The following is a 13,740-nucleotide window of genomic DNA, read 5'->3' as shown; positions in this document are numbered from 1 at the left end:
TTTCTGTTACAAGCACCAGCATTCATTCTTTCTTAGAGCTTGTCTCTAACCAAACATGCCCGTGTGGCTGTATCACTGATGAGCTTCAGCTGCCCTGGCAAGGCAGGCCACAGCTCCCACCCATACTTCACAGCTCTTGTAGGAGATAGATAGTTGATCTCCAGTTCAGAAATGTCTCTATAGTTGGCTGTGATTCTGTTTAATTCCCATTATTTTCAATTCCCTTTCTTCAAACTGCTCCATACAACCATCAGCTTAGCCTGCTGAATGTTATGCTGGATACTTAGTGAAGCATTTACTATGCATTTTCTATGTATTATCTAATTTAATCTTCACAAACCCTATGATAAATATGTTATTATCCCCATTATACAGGCAAGGAAACCATTTACAGTGATTGGTGAATAGTCCAGATCCCCACATCTAGGAAGTATGGTTGAAACCCACTGATTCCAAATTCTGTTCTTTGAACAGCTCTACTCTCTAGTTCCCATGCTTCTTTTGGCCAAGGTAGAAGGTGCACTTCCTCACTGGGAAAGCAGAGCACTAATTAATGTTTGTACTGATTCATCAACATATACAAAAAAAGTGAGCACCTGCCATTTGACCAGTTACTGAACCTGTGTCTCACTATTTTTGTCAAAAAGCTTTATAATCATGCTGTCTTTCTTCCATCACCAATCTCTTGAATCAAGGACTTCATCCCTGTAATGCAATCTTCCACAAGGAAACTTAATAAGTGCATTCTACCTCAGACAAACAAACAAACAAACAAACAAAAGCTAAGTTAAAATGTAGAAGTAAGCCTTAGCCAGTGTGACTCAGCACTTAGAGTGCCGACCCACACACTGAAGGGTCACAGGTACCACTGCTATTCAAGGGCACACACCTTGGTTGCAGGTGCCCAGCCCTATCAGAGTGCATGTGTGAGGAAACCAATTAATGTCTCTCTCACACATGTTTCTCTCTCTCTTTTCTGTCTCTTTTCCCCCTCCCTCTTTTTCACTCTCTCTGAAAAGCAATGAAAACTATCTGCTGGTAAGGATTAACAACAACAGAAAGTAGAGAGGCAATTACCTATCTTCTAGAAGGGGGAAGCAAAATGGAAGTCTAATTTCTCATCTTTTGGATGGCAACTATACCTTAAAGTGAATTGTGTTTCTCAGAATTTCTGCAACAGTTCCACTTTCAAATGTTTTGTCCTGTTGCATCATAGTTGATTCATAATCGTGGAACTCTGTGTCCTCATTCTATGTTTGTGGAATGTGGTCACGGTACTTAAAAATAAACTTCTATTTTTAAAAACTAACCTTAGAATTTGAGGTGTTTCATTTTTGAAACTTGACCCAAAATCTTATTTCTCTGAAATCTGGAAGATTCTTTTTATTACCTTCGTGCAAATCATTTAAGCCTGAGAACGTTCCTCTGCATAGCTCCCTGGAATCATGGACCCACTGCTTTCTCGGGCCGGGGGTTCCTGCTGTGCCCTTCTCTGTAGCTACCAGCTATGCCATCAAGCATCTGACCCCTTGTGACTAAGCCATCAGCTTTCTGGCTTCCATGCTATCAGGACCTTCTCCCTTCTTCATTTTCCTCTTCCTACCTATTTTTCAGAAACTCTTCTTTTTAGGTAAAAAATCAGACATTAATTAGGCTCTTTTAGGAAACTGCCTAAAAATCATTGCCTATCTCCCTTTTATAATGGAGAAAAAGATAAGGCAGGCTACTTGGGTTGTTTGCAATGGTGGGAGGGCTCAGGGGAAAGAGATAAGAGGAGGATCTCACTACAGTGACCTAGGAGAATCCACCTCACTGGCCTCAATCTCCCTTCCCCCTAGAAGGGGTAACCAATGTGCCCACAATGGAAGTGTGCTACCCTTAAGTGCTAGTCACATTCTCACTCATTTTCTCCTCTAGTAGATTCCACTATTGCCATTATGAATCAAGGGGTGAATTGCATATAGGCAGATAATGTTACCACAGAGGAGAAAGTAAAGAATATGAAGTTATGTGAGATGCTAACCAGCCTCTCCATTTTCTTGAAAGGAGATGGAACACATGGAGCCAGCAACCAACGTTATAGTCCTGGCTGCCAGTTACTGGCTAAGTCATTCTGAATATGTTAAGTAACCTTTCTGAGCCTCAGTTCCCCCACATGTCAAATGGAGATAAATAATACCATTTATCTCACTGGGTTATAAGAGTCTACACTAATAAAAGAGTAAGATGCAAATTGACCATACCTTCATGACACCCACCAGTCAATCAGGAGTGAGTATGAAAATTAACCCAACAAAGAGGGCAGGTTAATTTGCATACACAGGTGCAGAGCCGCCAGGGGCATGGCGGGATGCAGGTGTTCCACAGTGCCCCAACCGCTCCAGTCCTCTGGACAGCATGGGAAGTCGAAAAGGCAGCTCTGGGCCAGAGCAAAGGTGATGCTGGCAGCCAGAGAAGGAAGGCACATTCTTGCACAAATCTTCGTGCATCGGGCCTCTAGTATTAAATAAAACAATGCATGCAAACCACTATGTGCCCAGCACTCTAAAGCACCCAGGATACATCAGTGGACAAAAAGAGCCCAGTGTGTCCACATGATCTGCATTTTAGTTCATATTATCATATTATTATTAAGCATTTGTAAGAGACACAACAGAGAAGCAACCAATCACCACTTTTACTAGGGCTGGGGGTGAGGTGGGATGAACCTAAAATAGCATAGGTTGCGCAATAGCCAATATAAGAAAAAAAAATAATTTTTACCTTCTTGCTCTCAAAATAAATGGGCACTTATTTGTTTCAAAATTTTAGCTCGGCCACATTATACCTTCAAAATGCCACTGCTAATAGTTTATTACATATGTAATACTTTCACAATAAAGATCTAATTAAAAAAAGAAGACGAAATACTGCTGCTAAAATATAACCTGCTTAGGAAAATGTTAACAAAACACTCAATAGGTTTTGCCATAGTCAGTATATATTTTCCATTCTGCTTAAGTTTATCTCCATTCTCTTAGCAAGGACTTCTCTTGCCAGCATTTTATTCTAACATCTTTCCCTTTCAATCTCTTTCTCAAATATTACCGAACTTCCTCCACTTCATTATCTCTGCCTGCTGCCAACAGATGGCAATAGTGATCAGGCAAGGTTACTTTTCTCTGGTAAGCCCTGCACTGTAATGGGTCTCAACTGGCCAAGGAGCATGCTTGTCCTGTCTGTGCTAGGTTCTGAGGTATTTGCAAATATCATTAACCCTACAGCAGGTCTTTTAAGTGAAAAACTAATGGCAGTTTTTAAAGTGATTTTTAAGAAGTATAAAATGACAACAAAAAGGTGAAACAATTTTAAAAACCCAAAGTGAAAAAAAGTATTGTACTTGTGAAATGAATCCATCTGAGATAGAAATAACTATGAAGGACAATATGTATTGAGAAGTGCTGTACCTGCAATCAAGCAAGGAAAAAATAACTAAGTTTAAAATGTAAAAACAAAATATAACCACAACAAAACTTTCTGTGGTTAGAGAATAAGCATCTATTCATATGACAATCCAATATTAATGTAACTAGGATACATTTGAGGCCTAAAAGCAGTGGTCCTCAACCTTAATTGCAAACTAGAATCATCAGGGGAGCTTTTAAAAATCCTAAACCTCAGTATCCTAGGCCAATAATCAGAATCTTTGGGGGCAGAACCAAGCTTTGGTAGTGTTTAAGGCTACTTAGACTATTCCAATGTGCAAACAAGGTTACAGACCATTGCCTTCAAGTGTAAGCATGAGGAAATGAAGCTGCTACTGATTCTATGGATTAAAATACACTCAAATACATAGACTGATGTGTGATGAGCATGGACACCTTAGCAAAAAGTACTTCTCTGTGATATTTGTATACTCAAGGAGAAATATTACCCACCTCAAAGGAGTTTTTGTTGCATATTCGTGAAACTGATATGGGTAAACAGTATGTATTATGAAGGAAGAATAGAGCACACCTTAAAATTTTGAAGGAGCACCCTAGCTGGTTTGGCTCATAAATAGTGTCAGCCTGCAGACGCAAGGGTCCTGGGTTTAATTCTGGTAAAGGGCACATACTTCAGTTGCAGGCTCCTCCCCTGCCTAGGCCCAGGTCAGGGCGCAATTGATGCATTTCTCTCACATTGATATTTCCCTCTGTCTTTCCCCCTCTCTTCCACTCTTTCTAAAAATCAAAGGTAAAAAAACATCCTCAGGTGAATATTTTTAAAAAATAATTTAAAAAACAAAATTTTGAAGGAGCTACTCATACGCGTATTTGAAGAAAATGGATCACAGAGCTACAAGCTTCTCTATCTTTTAGTCATTTCAGGGAATCTATTTACAAAGAAATGGACACACAAAGCTGTGTAAAATTCTGTGCATAACTATATGACATCATCTTTCCCTCCCTTTCATCTCCAAGTGATTAAACTAATCCTTGGCCTATCCACTCAGTGCATTCTGGTTAACAACCTTCCATCTTTCATAATTCAGTTTTGCATCAAAACAAATGGATCATTTAGTTCTTGATTCAAACCAACCAGACACTTCTCCCTGCAGCCTGCTTTTACCTTGTCTGCCATGATCATAGAGGATCCCCCGTGGATGCCCAGGATGGGGGTGAGAGTCTGGGCTGAAATGAAGTCAAGGATCTGGGCAATGGCTTCCTGGTCAGTGTCGTCAGCAAACACCACCCCCTGGATCTTCCGGTCCGACATGAGGTCACAGATACGGGTGATGATGCTCTTTGGATCGGTCTCATTCATGGCTACTAGCTCCACACGGGGCACCACAGAGAGATGATGGAAGTCATCTTTCTCGTGGGCATCCTTGATGGCCACCTCGTCTGAAGTGCCCACAAGGATGACAGCGATGCCAATGCTGGGGGCGCTCTTCTGAGAACGAGCTCTGCTGCCTGACACAGCCAGGACAGCCAACACCAACCAGAACTTGGGAGAACAGCACTCTGCTCTGGGCTTCATCTTCAACTCGTCGACTCCCTGAAAACGCAAAGACAGAGTGGTTACATCACAACCCACACTACAGAACCTGTCTTTGAAGGCTGGATACTGCAAGTTGAAGTCCTTTGCTGGTCATCAAACCCTACTTCTGTCTTTTAGTCTAGTCTCTTAAAATCTTGTGTTTTCTCAGCAGTGTGAGAGAAAAAAGCTTTCAAAAGCATCAGACATCCTTGAGCAAGAAAATAAAAGATGCTATTGCTAGAGCCATTAGCAGCAAACAGACAGAGACAAATGAGGCAACGGGGATGCAAGTGGTCCAGGAAGTAATGCCAAGTGCACAAACGCAGGAGTCTCCAAGAGGGGGGTCTTGCTGTTGCTGCATGATCCTTGGCACTCCTATCACAATTCATCCTTGAACTGCTCTTGGGCTGAGGGGATGGTGTAGGCCAGGCAAAGGGAACAGTAAAATGGGCTTAGCAGAGGCTAGCAGCAAAACATGGTCTGGATAAGCTAGATATAGAGAGCTAGAGATACATAAGCCCCATATTCTTGCTGCCTTTACTTCATGTTCACTTCAAAGAGGACAAGAGCCTTAAAATTCTTCAGCTGCCTTTTTATAGTATTTGGCTCTTAATACTAAATAATAATAAAATTTAAAAAACAGCCAATATGTAGGCAGTACTTTTAAAAATCTCAATTGATCCTTATAATAAACCAGTGGGAGGAAAATAAGAAAGGTACTATTACCCCCATTTTATAGATGCTAAGGCTCAAAGAAGCTCAGAAATCCAAAACCATGAATCACTTCCATGAAACAAATATGAATCCAGATCTTTTGACTTTTAGGTCAATTTGTATTTCATTGTATTACATCACACTGCTTCTCAAATCACCCATTACCACAAAGAGTCATCTTATTTTGATTTGTTCATGCATCAAAGTATGATGGTTTCAACAAATACTACTGATAACTACTATAATGTTAGAGCCACTATTTTTTTCTTCACCCAAGGATATGCGGGAGGGGAGTATATTTTAGAAAGAGAGGAAGGGAAGGGAGAAAGAGAGAGAAAAATAATGATCAGTTGCCTCCCATATTCATCATGTTGAACCTTGACCAGAAATTGAACACCCAACCTTTTGATGTATGGGACAACATTCCAACCAACTGAAGCATCAGGCTCAGGGCATGTTAGGGACACTTTTGAAATTTTTTTCAGGCATCCTATAGCAGTGACTTCTCTGAAATCACTTCCCATGTTTCATACAATACACCACCTTTTACCTACAACAAACTCCTACTTTTTAACTTCTCTCCATGCCCCTAAATCTGACACTGTGCACAAGGCTGAGGACATGGTTCTATATAGAGCTCTGTGATTTCTCTTCCTATCCCTCACTGTTTCCCAACAGCTCCTTTTATTTAAGTAGAACTGGCCCTGCTTCAGTTGTTCTGCTTTGTTTTAAATAATAATTTATTGTACCTCTATTATGTGCTGTGTACTGTGTTAGGCATTTCCTCCTATGGAGTGTCTTTGGTCCTCATTGAAACTCTATAAATTAGTCATTTTATCCCCATTTTTCAAATGGAGAAACTGAAGCTTAAAAGAGTTATGTAATGTTCCCAAGGTCAATAAATGCCAGCATGCCAATATAAACTTAGCATTTTTATACACCAAAGAAATATTCTACAAACTGCACCCAAAACCAGAATCAGCAATTCTCATTTTTCTCCAGAGAGAGAGAGAGAGAGAGAGAGAGAGAGAGAGAGAGAGAGAGAATAATCAAGGGTGAAAATGCCACCTAATATCACCTGCTTGTTTGAAGAAAAAAAAAACCATTAATATATTTGGGATCTATAAACTTTGAGAGTTTAGCTACCAAAAGAAAACAATAATGATGGTGCTGAGTAAAGAGAGATAAGGATGTTCAGGCTGAGCAGACTGACTGCAAAGGGCATTAACGATTTGGGAGTAAGATGCTGGGGACATTTTGTGGCTGAAGAAGCACAAAATCCAATCCAGTTCTTGGCAGAAAGCACCTTGGAACTCTTGCCATTGTAGGCATCCTTCCACACTGCCAAGAAGGAGACCTGTATTGGTTGCCTTGTCTATCTCTTGCAAATAAGGTGAGTAGCTCAGTGGTTCACACCTGAGCAAAGTTGACTCCTGACAGTTTTCTGGTCTATGTGTCTCTGTGGAAACAGGAAATGACCACAGGAGCCCTGGAAGCCTATGCTGATTAACTGGTCCCAATCAAGCATTAGAGCCAGGGCCTGAATTCCTCCTCCTCAACTCTATATAGCAAAGCAGTGCTAACCACAGTTGAGCAGCACTGAATATTCAAAGACCAATGGATTTAGCATCTCAAAGAGCTATTGACAAAATAATAATAATAATAATCTGTTCAATTTCAAGGACTGGTTCTCAAGGAGAACCAAAAGATTTAGAATTTGGCAAGACTAGCAGCTAACTTTGTTGCAATAGATCCTAATCATTTAGATACCAGTCGCTAAATCAGCTTCCTTCGCATTGAAAAGTGGTCCACTCTGCCATGACAGTACATTAACTTTAATGCACTCTAGACGCTCCAGTTTTGATGTTTTATTTACTCTCTTTAAAATATCTTTTGTGTTCCTCTACTTCTTTTCACACAATATATTGCACTTTGTTATGCAATGGCTAGTTATGACACTCAAAGAATAGAATCAGGTTTTCCTGAGCATCTCTTTTATACTCAGAATAGAGCAAAGCACTTTATAAAGCAATACATTATGGGAGATACCAGTAAGAGAGGGACTGTGAGACAAACAAAGAAGCTTCTTTGAATACAAACTCAATTTCACACATTAGAAGGGGCTTCGTTGAGAGAAAGCATGTAGTTCAAGATAAGCAAATTGGTTTTGCTCCTTTCCACTGACAGACCATGGTTAATCTTAATGCACCTGCTCTATGATGCTTTGCCCTCTCCTCTCCACTGTTCTTGGCAGAAAGCACCTTGGAACTCTTGCCATTGTGGGCATCCTTCCATACTGCCAAGGAGACCTGTATCGATCACCTTGTCTATCTCTTGCAAAAAAATTCTCCCCCAGTAGAATTGAGCATTGTTTCATTTTCACTATCACCATAGCCTATATGTGTCTATCTAAATACCTGTAAAAGTTTACTATAATTATAGGACTATGTAATTAACTAGTTGATGATCTAGTGGTGGGCAGGAAACTTTTCAGTTCAGAAAGCATATTGAACACCCACTACCTAGCAGACATTGTTGTTAGTGTTGGGGATGCTACTAACACAGGTTCTACCCTCCACAGCCATAGCCTAGTAGAAGATGCAGAAACACAAAGAAGACCTTGTCTCATTTCTATTTGTATTTTAGGGGTATAGCTGGGTCTCATATACAATAGGTAAGGACTCAATAAATAGTAGCCACTGAGTTTCTACCATTATAAAATTGTCAATATTTTACCATTTTCAAACTATAATAACCTATTTTACATATTATATATTGACAATAACATTTTACCTATAGACTACCATATGCCAGATACTATTATTGGTAGGTAATTTTCATGTAGTGTTAAATCACATATAAACATTGTAAGTCATAATTTTTCCTTACATTACAAATAAGAAAAAACTTTTGAGAGGGGAAGTATATTACCAAGTTCACCCAGCGAATAAGAAATGTCATCAAGTTTCAAACCAAAGTTTGTCTGTCTCCAAAACTCTTGTTCTTTCCATTTTGCTGCCCCTCAATATCTATATATATAAAAGGATAATATGCAAAGTGTCCCCTTGAGAGCAGTTCAGTTGCTTGCTATGATATGTGCTGATCACCAGGGGATATTGAGGAATATGGCAGGCAACCAATGGTAGCAGTGGGTGCTAAAGGAGCAAGGGAAGGAGGAGGTAGGGAGATGGGGGGGAGGAGAGGCAGGGAGGCAGGGAGGCAGGGGGACCACATGGTGGTAGTACGCTGGCAGAGAAGGAAGGAGGAGCGGGGGGGGGGGGGGGAACCTGATCAATCCTGATCACCAGCCAGGCATAGGGACCCTACCCGTGCATGAATTTCATGCACCAGGCCTCCACAGAGTATATAAATGAATGGAAAAAAATTACGAAAAGAATGAATGAAATCAGCAACAAAAACAAAATGTGTTCTAATACCAGTTTCATATTAACTAAGTGCCTTAGGATGAGCAAATCACTTAATTACTGTCTCTATCTCTTCACTGGTAAAATCAGAATAATGTACTAACCTACATACCTGAAAGAGTTTTTGTGAGGATCAAATAATAATATGGAAGTGCTTTGAAGAAAAGGATGTTACCTTTAAGCTTCTATAGAAGTTAAGTTATTCAAAGATCCTAGCTATTTATGAAAGCACATAGTCAGCATGTGGGAGGTGGGGGTAGTGGAATGGTAGATAGAGGCTAAGAGGAATGTAAAGAGCAGCCTCACAGGAGGCAAGAGATATTACCGTGTTTCCCCAAAAATAAGGCATCCTCCGAAAATAAGACCTACTTACAGGTTTCCTTCTGAGTGAAATATAAGGCATCCCCCCGAAAATAAGGTCCCCTCTAGACTAAACATGAGAGGTTTGGTCCACTGATTCTGAAAGAAATGGAGTCACGAGAAAATTTTCCAAGTACTACCCTTTAATACAGTCAGGACACTATTTGGAGTAACAAAATTAAGGAGATTGTGGTTAAGATATGATAGGCAGTGAATAAAATGAAGATTAAAAGTGCCAGAACTATACATCAGGTCCAATTCCTCAAGCTGCCAATAAAGACAGAAAGCTAGATACATAGGTCTAAAACTTGTCACTTCAGAAAATATGGGAAACAAGGATCTCATACAGTATAAGTTAAATGAAATAAAAAGAGCATAACCTTTTTGGAGAGCAATGTAAGAATATGTACCAAATTTTTAATATTAAGACAATATAAGTGAAAACATCAAAAGTGACAATGAGAGATATCACATATTAACATATTAATACCCAGAAGACACAAAAATCATGAGCATATGTGGATGTAAAAATATAGGCTGACTGTGTGTAAAGCAATACTTAAAATTACCATGGGGAGTAACAAATAAATCCAAAAGACAAAATATAAACAAAGAAATAAATCATTAAAAAAAAACAAAGCATAAGTAATAAGTTTGAACTAGTTCAGATATCTAGAAATACGCATACAACACAGACTACATACTCTTTTAAGTATGTAGAAAAGTATTGTATCTACAAAAGTGCCTCAATAAATTCTAAAGAATCAAAATAAAAGAACTACCATTTTTCTATAATGTAATTAAATCACAAATAAATTTTTAAAGTAGCTAAAAATATCACATATTCAAAATTAAAAAAAATAACTTTCTAATAAATAACAAATGTTAAGGAAATCAAAAGAGAAACTAAAACATCCTTTGAACAGAATGACAATAAAAATATTAAATATGGAAATGTCTAGTGTACAACTAAAAGAGTTTAAAGAGAATTCTATGCCTTTAAATTCACCTATAAGAAAAATTTTAAATACAAAATAATTAATTGTAACTAAATTTTCACTTGTTATCAATTAACAGAATCAACCCTAAGAAGGAATTAAATAATAAAGTGCAAAAATTAATAAAACAGATGGCAAAGAAAGGAAGAAAAAAGCTCATTCTTTAAAAGACTAAAATAAAGTTTTGACAAGACTACTCAAGGTAAAACTGAAAAACTACAAATGAAATCCATAATAAAAATGGAAAAAAAGCAACATATACAATAAAAATTTCAAAATAATAAAATAATATTATGAAAATGGTTGCATTTTAAAGTTATGTGTAAATATATAATAAAAATTGCTAAAAGAGGTTCAAATAAAAATTTGAATATAACATTAAACATTAAAGAAAAGAAAATGGTTATGCAAGGTCCCCAATCCTAATCCACCAATAACCACCTCCTACCTATAATCCACACTCAACCAACCCACCTCTGTCAAAATAAAAGGAAGTAAAACAAGTGCACATGATTTTATAAAGGAAATCTACTGAACTTTTAAGAGAAGAAATAAGCCTTGCTCATACAAGTCGAACAAAATAGAAAAAAAATCCAGATAATTATAGTACAATAAAAGATTATCATATTTCCCCTTCACTTATGAACATAAAGAGGAGGAAAACCAAAAAAAAAAAAAAAAAAATATTGGCTTACCAAAATATACAGTATCTTTTTAAAATAACATGATGAAGTATGACATACCAGAAATGCAAGGATGGCTTAACTATAGACTATACGTAAAAATAATTTACCACATTAATGAACCAAAGGAGATATTTACACAAATATCTCCAAAAATTGACAGAAACATATTCAATTAAGGGAAAATCTATTCATGATATAAATGTTAAGATATGTGTGGGTTTTTTTAATAAAATAAAACATGCAATAACAGGAAATGAAGATCATCAATCTTTAGCTGGTTAAGAATATATATCAAAAACTCTTGATCACAGTCTTTTTGACATTGAGAAAAATGCAAGGTTAGTACTATCACTGCTATTGGAGATTACGATAAATAAAATAAGTCAAGAGAATAAAAGTTTTAAGAATGGAAATGAAAGAGAAAACAATTAGCATTATATGAAGATAATATGGTTATCTACACTAATAAAAGAGAAACATGGAAATTAACCATCACTCTGCTATACCCAACAGCCAATCAGGAGCGAGTATGCAAATTAACCCAATGAAGATGGTGATGGCCATGAAGCTGGAGCAAGCAGGAGGCTTGAGTTGCCCCTGGCCTCCGCTCAAGGCTACAAATTTTAAATTATAGAAGGTAAATAAATCCTAGATACCTGCTTCCAGTCAACCCTGGCCTCTGTTCAAAGAGGCGCAGAAAAAAAGAAAAAAAGCTCTTTACCCAGGCTGGCCACCCCCCATGGGGTGAAGGACCCCATTGGGGGGCTTGGCCAGCCTGCAAACAGCCATCAGCTTCTCACCCAGGCTGGCCAGGCACCCCAGCAGGAACCCCCATCCTGAAGAGACTGTGGCCAGCTTGAAAAACAGCCCTCAGCCCCTCACCCAGGCTGGCCATGCCCCCCCAGCGGGGACCCTTACCCCATGGGGGCATGGCCAGCCTACAAACTACCACAGGCCCCTCCCCCAGGCTGCCCCACGCCCCAAGGGAACCCCCACCCTGATCTGGGACACCCTTCAGGGAAAACCATCTGGCCCCTACCTGTGCACCAGGCCTCTATCTATACTAATAAAAGGGAAATATGTTAATTAGACTGGGAGACCTTCCAGGAGACCTTCTGGATATTCTTCTGGACAAAGCCATAGTGGCAGGGCCAAGATAGAGGCAGTTAGAGGCCCAGAGGGGAGGGCAGTTGTGGGTGGGTGATCAGGCCAGTGTGGGGGGCAGTTGAGGGTGATCAGACCAGCAGGGGGGTCAGTTGGGGGTGAGCAGGCCATCAGTGGGAGTCAGTTGGGGGTGATCAGGACGGGGGGGGGGGCAGTTTGGAGTGAGCAGGCCAGCAGGGGGTCAGTTGGGAATTAGCAAGCCAGTGGTGGGGGGAAGTTGGGGGTGATTAGGCCAGCAGGCAGAGTGGTTAGGGTCAATCAGGCAGGCAGGTGAGCGGTTAGGAGCCAGCAGTCCTGGATTGTGAGAGGAATGTCCAACTGCTGGTTTATGTCTGATTCCTATAAACTAACAGTAAGACATCCTTCAAGGGATCCCAGATTGGAGAGAGTGCAGGCCAGGCTAAGGAACACCCCACACACACACGAATTTCATGCCTCGGGCCTCTAGTCTACTTAGAAAAATCCAATAGACTTTAAAAACAATTAGTATTAATATGAATGGAGCAAGGTTGCTATATAAATGATATTCTTAGAAAACATTAATAGCTCTCTTTTAACCAACTAAAAAATATAATAGTCATAATAACATAAGCAACTAAAGAATGCTTAAGACATATAACAGAGAAAATGTGAAACTCCATTAAAGGCTATGAAAGAAGACCTGAATAATATAATCATCTATATATATATATAAAAGCCTAAGTGACTGTCAGACCATTCGACCTGGTAGCTATGATGCACAATGACCACTAGGGAGCAGACACTCTGACCAGTAGAGGAGGGAGCCCGATTCCTCATGAAATCAGCTATGGATTAGTTTGCTGCTGGGGCACTGCCAGTCCCAAATCTACTTTATCCGCACTCTGGACCCAGAGATTGGTTTTAGCCCAATCCCCACAGACCAGGCTGAGGGACCCCACTGGTACAAGAATCCGTGCACCGGGCCTCTAGTATACCATATTCACAGGTTTGATAACATAGTATTTTAGAGTTCTGTTTCCCCTGAATTCATCTATAACTTCAAGGCAATTGCTATTATTGATAATAGGATTTTTTAAAGAATTTTATTAATTTATTCTAAAATGCATACAGAAGAATAAAGGTACACAAAGAACTAAATAAATAAACAGGATGTCCTTATGTGAACCAATAATGAAAATATCCCATGAACTAAGAAGTCTGATGAACTCAACTATGCATAACAGATCCAAAGTACATTTTTTAATTACCATATTTTTTTTAATTTTAAGTTCCATGTCAATTTTGGGTTTTAAGTTATATTTTCTAAATTAAAATGTATAGGCACAGAGCAAATGTTGAACCAAAGAAGTGCTTTTGAGTCATAATGCTTAGCTTGGGCAATGCATGTGTTCACAAACTACTTGAATTTGG

At 39.1% G+C, this 13,740-nt stretch overlaps 1 protein-coding gene across 2 annotated transcripts in view; it reads right to left on the bottom strand.

Moving 5' to 3' along the window:
* GRIN2B (glutamate ionotropic receptor NMDA type subunit 2B) overlaps window positions 1-13,740 on the bottom strand; it is a 413,432-nt gene that overhangs the window by 291,377 nt on the left and 108,315 nt on the right. For both annotated transcript variants that reach the window (XM_084877899.1, XM_084877900.1), the window contains exon 4: window positions 4,591-5,019. In XM_084877899.1, coding sequence (XP_084734025.1) covers window positions 4,591-5,001 — 411 coding nt within the window. In that variant the 5' untranslated portion in view covers window positions 5,002-5,019. The remainder of the gene's footprint in view (window positions 1-4,590; window positions 5,020-13,740) is intronic.

This window comes from Pipistrellus hanaki (genome assembly GCF_964339955.1).
Source record: "Pipistrellus hanaki genome assembly, chromosome: 3".
Taxonomy (NCBI): domain Eukaryota; kingdom Metazoa; phylum Chordata; class Mammalia; order Chiroptera; family Vespertilionidae; genus Pipistrellus; species Pipistrellus hanaki.
Note: the sequence above shows the minus strand (reverse complement) of the source record. Positions and strands in the feature narration are given on the sequence as shown.